Here is a 12,486-nt window from a genome sequence, read left to right on the forward strand (position 1 = left end):
GAAAGACCACCTCAGTTGGAGGTCATGGATTGTTGAACCACCTGAATTTGGAAGCGGCCGTGCTTTAGTCTCCATTTCATCTCGTGTCCAGGAGAAACCCTGCTGGCATTTGAACTGGATCTCTGCAATTCCTTTGCGTCCTTGGTTTCTCTGCTGATTGAGATAGGAAACCTGCTGTGGCTCACGCACAAGCTTGTCGAGTTGCCCCCCCCCGTCCCAGATGCTTCAAACCCTTCTGTTCTTGCTCCCTTGCCAGCGAGGCCAGAAGAACGGCATGTTTGAAGGCCTCATTCATGAGACCTGAAGTTGTAGGTGTGTGTGGAGCGTGTTCTGGCATTCCTGAACTCTTCATTCAGCCAGAGCTATGACTCTTCTCTGGGTCCCTCCCTGGCATTTTGCAAGCTTGTTTTTTCCATTGTGACCTACTGGATTTTCTGCAGTAATCAGAAGTTCTTGAGATGTTCCAAAACTCCCGTCACTACTTGGATTTGTTCTAATCCTATCCTGTCAATCCATACATGTATGAGGGTGGAGATTTGTTCTCCGAGCTTGTGGGTTGGTTTCTGAATGTTTCATTAGCAGGCTAGATAACATCTTCAGCGGAATTTAGGGAATGTCGGTGCCGGTGTTCTTCTGCTTATAAGGGCTCTGTGTGGTCAGTAGGTCTTGTGAGGGGAGGGTCACATCAGGTGAGGGTCTTGTGATGGGTCAGGTGTGAGTCACGTCAGGTGAGGCTCTTGTGATGGGTCCTATAAGCAAGACGCCAGCACTGACATTCCCTAAATTCCACTGAAGATCTTATCTAGCCTGGTAATGAAACGTTTTGGAAACCAACCCACAAGCTCGGAGAATGAACCTCCGCCCTCATCCTACACCTGGGCTACAAGTATTCACCACTATCGCAAACCATCCATATATCTCAAAAAAGCTATGGCATAAAACTCAAGACTGTTGGCTTATGAGGTTTGTTTTCAGGGGGAAAAAGCAGATTTTTCATAATTCTTTGGTAGGCAGAATATAGTTGCTTGGAGATTAGTAGAGAGCATAAAATAATCTTGTGTCCACTTTGCTGTTAAAATCTTCAGCGATCCCTCTGTTCGTGATCCTCTTAGCCTGCAAACCAGAGAGGAGCTGGCATTTCCTGAAAAGATCAGCTGGATAAACATGATGAGAACAGCAAGTTCCATGCAGATGAGGAAAATAGGTTAATAGAGGGAAGCTCTTGGCGCCAGGCACTTCCTTTCTGGGAGAGCCGTTGGCAGTTGGTGGCCACAAACCAGGGATCCCCTGCTTCTACGACGGCTTGAAAAATGATCTGGTCGGTTGGCTTTTGTGGCCAGGAGAAGAATTGAGGCAGCCTGGGATATCGGTGAGAACATCTTTAAAACGGCCAGTGTTGGTTTGGCTTATGTGCCCCCAACTCTGCATCCGGACTGGCTCTTCTTCATAGCAGATCCACTTCTAAAACCGTCCCATCCCCCATTTCTGCGGGAGCTTGTTTTGCAGTGTAAGACGGGCCACGTATATTGTATATTTTGTATATTCCTCTTTGGGATTAGCACAGCAATAAATTTAACACTCCCATCTGTCTCAGTTGCTGCAGTGGTTAGCCTGCTAAACTTTTGCTGTTCCCAGGGTTTTGCCAAAATAGATCGAGGTGCAGCTCATTTGAGAAACGTCCCCCATGGAACACCCTTCATTGTTAGCTCACCCTTAGCTAACAGTTAAGGGAAGGTGTTGTAGTTGGGCCAGCCAAGCCAGAAAGCAAAGGACAAGGGCTTCTGCCCCATAGACAATCTCTGGCTTATAGGTAGGGAGGGGGGATGTGCTACGTGGGCATCCTCACAGCCTTGTTCCAAGGTTGGATGCCAAGTAAAGGGTTCCTTCTCGGAACCAAAGGATGCACGGCTCACCTGGTGGCCACTGGGTCATGCTCAGCAGCAATTCACAGCTCTCACTGGGAGGGCCAAGTTGGAGATGATTAAGGGAGAGCGTTGCAGAGTCTGAGGCTGGAGCCTCTGGGTTTTTCCAGGCTGTGGCTCCCTCTGCTGAATGAATTCTGCCTTTAACAAGGCTGTTGTGTGGCCTGCCTAGAGCCCGGGGGTGGTGGTGGTGGTGGTGGGGAGGTCGGCTCACCAGCTTTTATCCACCGAATCGCCTTGTCAGGTTTTTTTTAAAAAAAACACCTGCATGAACCCATTTTTTTCTTTTTAAAGTGCATCAAAGACCATACAGAAATCTGTTTTGTCAGTAAAGGAAGTAATTTATTTGGAAAACAGTACAAATTCCTAAACAGAGTTGTATTTTAAACTGAACATCAAGTCCATGGTGAAGACCTTTATGGGGATAAGAGATTCTTATAAAATCTGTAACTTGAAAAAAAATGAAACCAGTGTTTTTGTTTTAAACCTTACTTGCCATACTGAAATTAGAAATAATTTGCATACTTTTAAACTCATTTCTTCTTCCCCCTTCCTTCTTATACGCCTACAGACACACGTGCTATCAATGCAAACTATGACAGTGTGCTAAAATGGGACAATGTCATTGAAAGGTCTAATTTTCCACCCAACCTCTCCAGATAACACTAATTGTGCCTGGATGTGCTGTTTTGAAAGTGTGTGTGCTCACAAGCGGAAACAGTTTCTATTTAACTTGTGACAAAAATCAAAAGTCAGGGATGCTTCTGGCCCAGACAGGAAATACCCCTAAAAGCAGAGCAATAGCACGCTGCTTGTCTGCAGATGGCTTATCGTAGCCACAGCTGGCCACCCGGCACACCCTCTTCGCAAATCCCTCAGGCACTGATTTCTGCACATCTGCACTGGTTTGGTCTGATCTGGATTCTCCTTGGTTGGCACACAAACAATTTTATCTGATAACCGTGGTCAGCTCCGAATTGCGTCTTGTAGGACAGCATCAATCCCAAATTGCAAGTTTAGAATTTATGCATGGCATCTGTCACCGAGGTTAGTGAGGAGCTGGCGAGGGTTGGCGAGCTGACGTCATAGCCCAGCTTCTTCATGTCCTTGGTCACCACGTTGAAGGAAACGGTGACAAAGCCTTGTGAGCGGACTCTGGTGACTGCAAAGGAGCAAGTGGAGACTTAGCAGGGCTCTTACAAAGCAACACATTACTAGTGAAGGGGGTCAAACCCAAGACCCTTCTTGTTTGGGGTTCTGTGGCTAACAGGGCAGCCCCATAAGCTGGCATGGAGCACAAAAGCGTGGCATTCTCCCTAACACTTGGAATTCTGCAACTGAACTCAGGCGGTCTTCCTCACGACATTCGTTGCATTCTGCCCATCCCTAAACTTTCGGCAGCTGGCATCCCCCGACAAGTAGGAACAGCCTCAACCATAAGCATGCTCTGACTTGGCGAAGTTTGGGCACACATTCTCCTCTCTGGACGCAAAGGCATCTTTGCCCTCCAGAACATGCCAGACATAAACACAGAGCACTCCAAGCACCTACCTTCACGGCCTTCGCCCTGGGCTACCACCTTGGGGTCAGTGAATTCGGGATATCTGCCTGTCAGCCAGCTGGGAGAAAAACAAAAGGGAAGGATGAGAGTCAAGTCACCAACCTGGGGTTTATTCAGCCAAAGTCCTGAGGACTTCATGCCAACAAATGCCCATACAGCTCCCAGCTCCCTCCGTCCTGGAATTTCTTCTTCCCAGAATATATGTAAATCAACATATTCTCCACCAAAGTGAATATTCATGAATCCTGTTTTACTGGCGATTTTCCCTGAAAAAGTGCAAGGGACGGAACAAAATGAGTGAATGATGGAGAAGCCCATCAACCAACCAATTGTTGCTATTTCAGCAGGTAAAAATATCTCATTTTCAAAACCGAACAATTCCTCAAAAAAAAAAAAATTGGAGAAAAGATGCAGCCACCTTGTTAACTTTTGCAGTCTGGAGGTTGATTCTGGAACGAACATCGGGAGGATCCTCTGGTGCCTGAAAACAGAATTTAGGCAATCAAAAACGAGCGGAAGACTTTATCAACGGAAATGCTGAACCTCATCCTGAATCTGGTCCTCCTTCCCACACCAAACCCCTCTGCCCTCTATCCCAGGCAGGAAAACAAATCACTAATAAGGTGACAAAGCCTTTATGGTTGCTTCTACGAGGCCTTGGTGCCCCAAAGTATCAAATACTCTTGACTAAATTACAGTCTAAAGAAGGACAAGGCTACTTTCATGCATCAAAATTGCACCGAGAGCTGGAACAAGCAAGAGAGGTCGGTCAGCGTTGTGATGAGCTCACCTGCCTGGTGTAAAAGGGACATGAACCGCTCCGTATCCCCGAATCACGTCATTCCCAAAAAGATCTGGCCCATATACACTGACGACAATCTGTGGCCCTGCAAGAACAGAAAGGGCAACAAACTTCAGATGCTCTGGCCTGCCCCACAGTTCAGTGTTACTTTGCCCAAGGATCAGTGTTGGGGCACAACGTGGGACGACCCCTGCAAAGTCAGTCTGTGACTTGCAATGACTAACCAATGCTAGATATGGCACATCCACCCCACTCCAACTATTTCTTAGCAAAATTTTATGGAGATGGGCTGATGTAACCTTTTTAGTAATTCTGGAGCTAGAGGCGAGAAGCTTAACGTAACCATTCCTCTCAAATAATAGAGCTTCTTGCAAGCACTTGCTACCCCCTCCCCCCCCCAAAAAGATTTCTGCCTCTCTGGAGTTCTGCTGAAATTTAAGGCAATTCCCATGCAGTGTCTGATTCTTGCTAGCCTGAAAGGACAAACCCTAAACCTGGTTGGAATCGGTCAGTTCTCCTTGTACTTAACGTAATTTATTGACGCAACTTGTCACCAGCCCAAGCATGGTTCAAAACAGCTCCCCCCCCCCGTCAGGAGAGCCGCCCCCCCCCGTCAGGAGGTGACAAGAACCCTGCTATGCCCTGCCCAGGTCCTTCCCACCTACAGCCAAAGGGGTTGGTGCTTTTGAAGGTGACATCAATGGGGAAATTCCAGACCAGGTTTTGATGGACATTCCGGCTCTTGGATGTGATCTGAGAGATGCCTTCTTCCAGGCCCTATGGGAAAGCCAAGGAGACAAGCTGGAACCATCTTTGGTGGCACCCAGAGCTGGCACAGACGGAGAGCTTGAGCAACGGACTGGATTCGAAGACCTCCAAGCTGCCTTCGTTCTATGTCCTATGAGGTGGCCAGGTGGGCTCATCTCCCCTCCCCTGCCTGGAGTCAAAAGGGTCGTGGAACAGCTCCACAACCCAGAAGTTGGAACCCTCATTTTAGCCGGTCCTCCTGCAGCCCAGAGTCACAAGCAGGACTCCTCCCCCCCCTTTTTTTTACCCCCTCTGCATTTCTTATTTGTAGGGAGGGTGCTTCAGGCTGCAAAGGGCTCGCTCTCTGGGGGTAGCCCTTGTAAGCGGAATCCCTTTCCCCCAGCGCTGACCCACCGAAGTCGGAGCCCAGTCGGGGCCGTACACGAAGCAGTACTTGCAGTAGAGGTCGTCAAATTCTGGGAACTGCAAAGGGAAAGAAAGGCATTAAATTTGGCTGGAGATCTAACCTCCTGGACAGACAGTACTAAACAACCCCTAGAAGGTGCCAGATTTTGATCCCAGCAGATGAAATAAGACAAAACTCTTCCCTTCCCAGGAGGGTCTCCCTCCAACTGGCTTGTTTCCTTGAGGGGGCTGAAAGCGGGGGGGGGGGACGGACGGAGGGGTCTCTTTGCAGCAATCGCAGCGGAGCTGTTCAGACCTCAGGAGCGGGGAATGGGCACCTTCCCCAACTGGGCGCCCGCTGCAGAACCCTTAGATACCCCCCAGGGCAGTTTGGGGGAGCTACGGTGCCAGGTCTCCGCTCGGGAGGCAGGAGAAGATGCGCACGAGCAGCGCTGCTGCCGCTCCTATCCTAACCCTCTTGCACCTCCTTACAGCTGCAAACTGCATCCGCGCTATTTGCGCTTCAAAGCTACACCCGCTGGGTTCGTGCCTAAAAACTGCACCGTTGGGCGCCCGTCTGAAACCGCCTCTGGGTGCAAAAAGGGGATCCGAGAGTCAGAGACGGGGAGGGCTATCCTGTTTTTGCAGGACACAGAATAGAGAGTCCATCTCCCCCCCCCCCCATGGGACTTGGAATGCTCCACCGCATAGGCGGCGCCCGGGCGGGAGATACCAAGTCGCCCTCCGGAAGGGGGGGGAAACAAAGAAGCGCGCCGGCTCGCCTCGCCATTCGGGGACCCGGGCGACCAAGCCGGCCCGCTGGCCCACCTGCGCGCTCTCGATCTGCCCGCTGACCATGAGGAGGAAGACGGTGGGGCTGGCGGAGGCGGCCGCCATCGGGCCTCGCGGAGCGGCAGGAGGAGGCCCGTCGCTAAGGGCGCGTCTTCCACCTCCCTGGCAACAGCGGACGGCGAGCCTTTGGGGACAATTTCCGCCTTCGCGCGAAAGGGCTCGAATTTTTCGCTAGGAGATCTATGGCCGTTCACGCGCTTGTGCACACGCGAGAGCCTTTCCGACAACCTTACCTGGCGACCTCCGGGGCGATCCGGATTTAGCCCCCATCCATTTGCCCGGGCTCTTTGGAAGCAATCCCCCCCCCGTCACGAAGATGACACTCCCCTCTCCGGGGGTCTGCCTTAAAGTTGCCAAGGTTGGAGACCCCTGGCTTAAAGCATCGTTCTAGCAACTGCATTTTATTTGCAGCGGGTAATATTTTGAGAAAGGTAACAACGTAGCACGTCCGTTGTAGAAACCTCTTAAACAAATTTTTGCACATTAAAGTTAAAAGGCTTTGGAAGAACAAGGCAACTCATAACACCAGCAGTAATCGGGAGTTTTGGGCACCATACAAAAGAGATTCACTCAATGTTTGGGGGTGTTGAATTTACTAAACTTGACACTACAGCGTTGCAAAAAACCCCACATCTATTGAGACTTTTGTGTACTTCTGTGATTCTTAACTGGCTGTTTGAAATCGAATGTTGAATGAAGAGATGAAATAACAACCACAAAAAGAGGGCTGAGCTTAAAAGCTCCAAGTTTTGTTAGCGTTTTTCCTATTTTATTGCAGGAAGCTTCTCTAAGCTACTAAACTGGGTTTCTGCCACCACTAGATGTCCCTGTTCAGTTATCTAATTCAATTATGACATGATTGCAATTTCTTTGATTGTTATGAGCTGCCCAGAGTCGTTGAGAGCCGGGTGGGGGACAAGTTTAATCCTTCATCGTCCCCATCTCTCTCAAGTGGTTTCCCAGTTTGTTACTTTCTTAATGCGCTGGATAACAACTTCCAATCTAGTATATGAGATGGGCAGCAATATAAATCTGCTAAACAAGTAATAAATAAGAAAACAGCCAGAAAGCCCTTGGGTGCAGGCAGCGGGAGTTGTCCTGTAGCCTATTTTTCAGGGCAGGAAGTGGTGGGGGGGAAGAGGAAAATCTACTGACTGTGTGTATGTGTGTGTTGCTCAACTCCAAAACCTCCTGGGGACTGAGGGATATTCAGATCTCTGACTTTGTTACTATTTCTTTAATTTTTTGTTTTGGTACATGTGTAAACTGTGCTTTGTGATTTTGTCCTTGCTTTGTTTATGTTTGTCTGTTGGAAAGCCAGTCTCAAGGCAATGAAGGAGTGGCAGGATAAGAAACATCCCCTTTGGCCGCCAGTGCTGACCTGCCTTCTCCAGCTTGCTCCCGTTGGAGGGTTCTGGCTTGGGTCTCCTGAGCAGAGATGGACCCCAAATCTTGAGTCCTCCTGGCCTCCCTGCTTGATGGGGAGAAGCAGCAGCAGCAGCAGCAGCTGGCAGAACTTCTAATTGCTGCGTCTCTGGCTCTGATTTTTCTGCTAGGCACCAACTCCTTGGTCTTTTCCGCTCTCTCAAGAGCAACTTGTAAAGTTGCTGGGGAGAAACCAGCCTGTTTCTTGATGGCCTCCTGGATGAACTATTCTGGGATTCTTGAGTTCCCAGGCCCTGCTCTGTGTCTCATCCTTAATTGGCAGCCTGGGAGACAGCGAACCAAGAGAGTTCCTTGTTACAGGCATTGGGGGAAAAAAAAAAGCCCTTTTGACCGTCACTTCATTAAAATGCCACTACATCATCTTTGGAAGCTGCCAGCAAGAACTCAACTGTTTTCTTGCCAGGTGCATTTAGTGTGTGTGTGTGTGTGTGAATTCTGCTGAGCCCAATTTGCGAAGCTCCTAGACTCTTTCTTACCATGCCAGCTTTCGTGGTTTGGTGCAGCCAGGCGGGGCTGAAGCTACAGTCACGTCTGCCCACCGAAAAACCTTCTGGCCTCTTCGCTCGTTTCTCCCAAATTCTGGTCCCAGCCATGAAAGCCACTTCACTGATGTGGCTTCAGAAAGATGAAGGGGTTGCATTAAAGCAGCATTTGGAAATTGGGGTAGGAGGCAGAAACTTGCAGGCGTCAAGCCCATCTGGCTTTGGGGCAACAGCATCCGAGATGCCTGGATGGCAGCAAGTGAAACCCCTACCCCAATGCACCCTTCAGTTGCTCCCAGGAGCGCTGGTCACAAATGGTCACACCAGATTCAGATTTTTGCCCTCACTTTTGTTTTGGGTGCATTTTACTTAGGTGATCTACTCCTGTCTGCTTTCCTAGAGCCTGTTCCCTCCCAACTTCAGACCTGGGACTGGAAGTATCTTCCATAGGAGTTTCATCCCGCTCAATTATACCTTGAAGTGGTTGAGGACACTGGGATTATTGGTCAAGGTTTAGAAGAACAGTGATGTGTGTGTTGCAGCATTGCTGATGACCACAAAACCTTGAAATCCATTATTCCTTCATTGAGCAGGCATAAAATTTAGATCTTCAACTCCCTCTTTAAAGCCCCAGCCAAGGGCTTCTCACCAATTCGTCTTCCTGTTCAGCCCAAGATCCAAACAGGACTTTTTGTCTCTTGAATGGCAGCCCAGTTCATCGAAACAGACCCTCGGCTTTACCCTTTGAAGGACAAGGGTATCTGAGCCTGAGCATGGGGGATTCCTGGCATTCCAGGACACCCCCCCCCCCCGATCGCTTTTGTGCAGCAGTGACATTTTGGTGGCAAACTGGAGTTAGCTTTGCTGGGGAACCTCAAACAAACCCTTCTTGGAGATTTAGATCTCCCTGTAATCGACAATCAAATTTCAGATCCCTCCTACACCCCCTTTGCATTTATGATGGCACAGTATTTCTTTGCCAAGGCTGAAAACATGAGTTCCTCCTATTTCTCTTTTCTCTGTTTGTGCACAATGTTGTCTTGTACAAGAAGCATAAATCAAAGCCTTCTCTGGAAGAAGACAAGTATATAAATCCTAATTCTTTCAAGGGGGGGAGGGAGAGAAGACAACAAGATGCCTTTGTTGGTGTCTGCATTTCTGTCCCTCTTCGGCTCAGCTGGTTCTGAAAAAGGCTTTGAGTACCTGTCCTGCTGCGTTAATAAATGACTCACTCTAGCATCAAAGAAAGTGGTTTGACAGTCGGGTGCTTCTGCTCAGGGACACCCCATTAATCTTCTCCAAGCAGGGTGCCTGCCAATCAGGAGGAACGGCTCTGAAGCTCAGCCTGAGAACAGGGCCTCCGTTGAGAGGGTCAGCAACTTGGCCCTTTGGCCACATCTGGACTCTTCCTGGGCCAGGGTTTACCAGCCTTGACCTGACAAGGCAAGAGAAGGATGACCTCTGCTTCCTGGTCAGCAGGTTGATCAGGCCCCCTCCTGGGAGACTGTTGGGCTCTCTTGGGCAGTTGGTTGGCCACTAGGAGAAGGGACCAGTGCAGTAGTGGTTCTCTGTGGTGCCACCACCAATTTGGCTGGCATCAAAAAAAGGTTGGACTAATTCATGAAAGTCTTGGGGATCAATTGCTCTGGATGGTGGGAGGATGTCCCTCAAGTCCATCTGCTGAGAGGCTGGTGGGCTTCCTTGGGCAGTTGGTTGACCTCTGCAAGAATGAAGTGGTGGACAAGATGGGCCAAGGCATGGCTTAGATTCTTATGTTCTTTATTTCCTTTCTGGATCTGGTGATTATTATAAGAGATGTCTGAGTTGCAGAGAGCTGCTGTATCTTTGCGTGGATCGTAATGATGAGACATTGGTATCTGTCTTACCTGAAATAATGGGATGCTTAATGCTTAGACTGTACAAGTCTAATTTTATTGACTTGAAATTCTCTCTGCATCCCTCCTTTGCTTAAAGACACTCTCTCCTGCCCCTGAACGATTGTGGATGCAGCCCTCATTCAGTGAAAGCTCAAGTCTTTCATCGTTGGAAGATGTTGGAAGTGACATAAAGGCTAATAATCTTCCTCAATATTTGTACAAGCTCTTGGAGATAAATAATTCAATTGACATTCTCCATTAAATCTGACTTCAGAAAGCTTTTATGCCAAGACACAATAGATCATAATGATTTCTATTCTTTAAGTTTTTTCTCTCGCAGTTTCTTCCCCCTTTCCTTCCTTCCTTCCTTCCTTCCTTCCTTCCTTCCTTCCTTCCTTCCTTCCTTCCTTCCTTCCTTCCTTCCTTCCTTCCTTCCTTCCTTCCTTCCTTCCTTCCTCGGCTCTTCCTGCAAACCTTCAGAGAACCTAATGGTATCCAATAAGTATGGAAAGTAGATTATTTGCTGCGGTCAAATAAACCCCTGTTTCCACTCTATTTATACCACTGGCCCAAACAAACATCAAATTATAGTGAGAGAACTTAAATTCTTTTTTGAGCTGTTGTGTTGTTTAAAAAAATCAAGCTATATGATTGGTTCTAATCCTTGGGAAAAGGGTTGGGGTCAGAAGTGATTAGATTGAGGCTTGTTTTCCTTGTCCTCCGTGTGTCTCTCTCCATGTGGCTCGGACCCCCGAGGATAGGCCTGCAAGGGAAGACCAGCTCTCGGAGGTCATTTCCCACATTAATCAGGGAGAAAGGGCACGTCAGTGGAAAACAGAACAGACATCTGGCAAGGCCTCTCCTGCCTGCCTCTGGAGAAGATGTCCGGAGGGACGAGAGAGACAGACCCTTTGGTCATGCAAGAACCCAAATGGCTTCTCTGGATCAGCCTATCCAGCCTTCACCATAGCCCTTCACGAAGCTAGGTTGTTGTTTTTTTTAGATAGATAACTTTTATTGTCACACTGGCACACATTAAAAATGAAGTCTGGGAAGGCCCAGGAGAAAAGAGCTGGATTTCATCCCTTGCTTGAACCTGGGACCACCTGGATGCTTTGAGAAGCTCACCTTCAGAGGGGCTTCTCCACCACTTTGCAAAACTCCAGGGGGGAAAAGCGACCTTGATTCGAGGCTGCAATGCTGGATCCAAACAACCAGCCTTGCGGGGAGGGTGGGTTAGGGGGTGGAGAAGAATCTGGATAGAATCCCACCGTTGGTGTTGAAATACTGTCAGGGGCCATTCTGATTGGATATGAAGGGACGCCAGGCCAACCCACTCAGACCCTACCCAAAGATGGATTGCAATTTTCACCATTGGCCTTGCATGTGGGTGTCCCACCCAGAGGCCTCCCTTTAAACCCCCCCACCCCACCACCAGTATTTTAAATCAGCTCTAGAAGCAAGTTATTGGTGGTACTGTCAGGGGGCCCTTCCACATTTGTTTTTCCTCCGAGCTGGGTGAAAAAATTGAATCTTTCTCTACTTGTCCCATAATGTAAATTTTGGGGCTGGAACTCAGCAGGGGGGCTTCCAGAATTCTTCGGTGGTCTACAAACAGCTAGCCAACCTCTGCTGATTGGAGCTCTTTAGGATTTAATTGACCCCTGCGTGCCACAAACAAAATTGAAACTTTTAAATAATTTACTATTTATTTGGTTTTTTTCCTCTCTTTTCCTGCTGACTTTGGAAATCTCCTTCTTTACTTTTCGTTGTGCACTTTTAAAGTTCAGATTATTGCAACATTTCACCTGAATTCCATAGGAAAACAGAGAGGGGGGGGGAAAGGGGGAAAAATACAACATCGCTTGAGTATATGTAAAATATTATTATTATAATTATTATTCATAATCGTCATAAAAAAGAGATTCTTTTACCCATAAGAAGAATTAATAACTTAATTGTTATTGCACTGGCTACAATTCAGTAGTGGTTTTGGTATTCCCCCCCCCCATTTTCTGGAGCAAGGAGGACCAGAAGAAAGTTGCCAAGGCATGAAGTGGGGGGCAGCGAAGGAGAATGAGGGGATGGGAGCCAAACTGAAAGACGACAGTGAATATGGTGAAGCGTCCACATCGAATCCACGAGGACATCACTCCACTGAGGGTCAGATGTGAACGCACACATGAAATTAAATGAATCGATTCGCCCTCCTATGGGTGATCCAGCTGGAATTGGCAGGGTTAGGGTCAAAGCAGGGGTGTCCACCTTTGACCGCTTTAAAACTTGTGGACTTCGACTCCCAGAATCCCCCAGATCTGCGCAATTCTGGGAGTTGAAGTCATAGGTCTTAAAATTGCCAAGGTTGGACGCCCTCGCTCCTAGGGACGGAAAA

The 12,486-nt window shown here is 48.4% G+C and overlaps 1 protein-coding gene across 1 annotated transcript; it reads right to left on the reverse strand.

The window, feature by feature from the left end:
* Positions 1–2,242: 2,242 nt before the first annotated feature.
* On the reverse strand, positions 2,243–6,358 carry B9D1 (B9 domain containing 1). Its single transcript, XM_015817851.1, has 7 exons — positions 6,266–6,358; positions 5,447–5,515; positions 4,951–5,062; positions 4,274–4,370; positions 3,902–3,964; positions 3,474–3,541; positions 2,243–3,084 (listed from the first exon to the last, which is right to left on the reverse strand). The coding sequence occupies exons 1-7, from the start codon at positions 6,332–6,334 to the stop codon at positions 2,939–2,941; spliced, it is 624 nt and encodes a 207-aa protein (XP_015673337.1). The 5' UTR covers positions 6,335–6,358; the 3' UTR covers positions 2,243–2,938.
* Between the last annotated feature and the right edge of the window lie 6,128 nt (positions 6,359–12,486).

The sequence above is a fragment of the Protobothrops mucrosquamatus genome, unplaced genomic scaffold (assembly GCF_001527695.2).
Source record: "Protobothrops mucrosquamatus isolate PMUCROS unplaced genomic scaffold, P.Mucros_1.0 scaffold640, whole genome shotgun sequence".
In the NCBI taxonomy this organism is placed as follows: Eukaryota; Metazoa; Chordata; class Lepidosauria; order Squamata; family Viperidae; genus Protobothrops; species Protobothrops mucrosquamatus.

Bases quoted from the DNA above. Each gene is read 5' to 3' on its own strand.
- B9D1 (XM_015817851.1), bottom strand. From the start codon at position 6,334: ATGGCGGCCGCCTCCGCCAGCCCCACCGTCTTCCTCCTCATGGTCAGC. The intron at 5,063-5,446 runs GTGGGTCAGCGC...GCTTTCCCATAG, and splicing joins CCGACTGGGCTCCGACTTCG to GGCCTGGAAGAAGGCATCTC. The intron at 3,965-4,273 runs GTGAGCTCATCA...TTCTGTTTTCAG, and splicing joins GTCCCTTTTACACCAGGCAG to GCACCAGAGGATCCTCCCGA.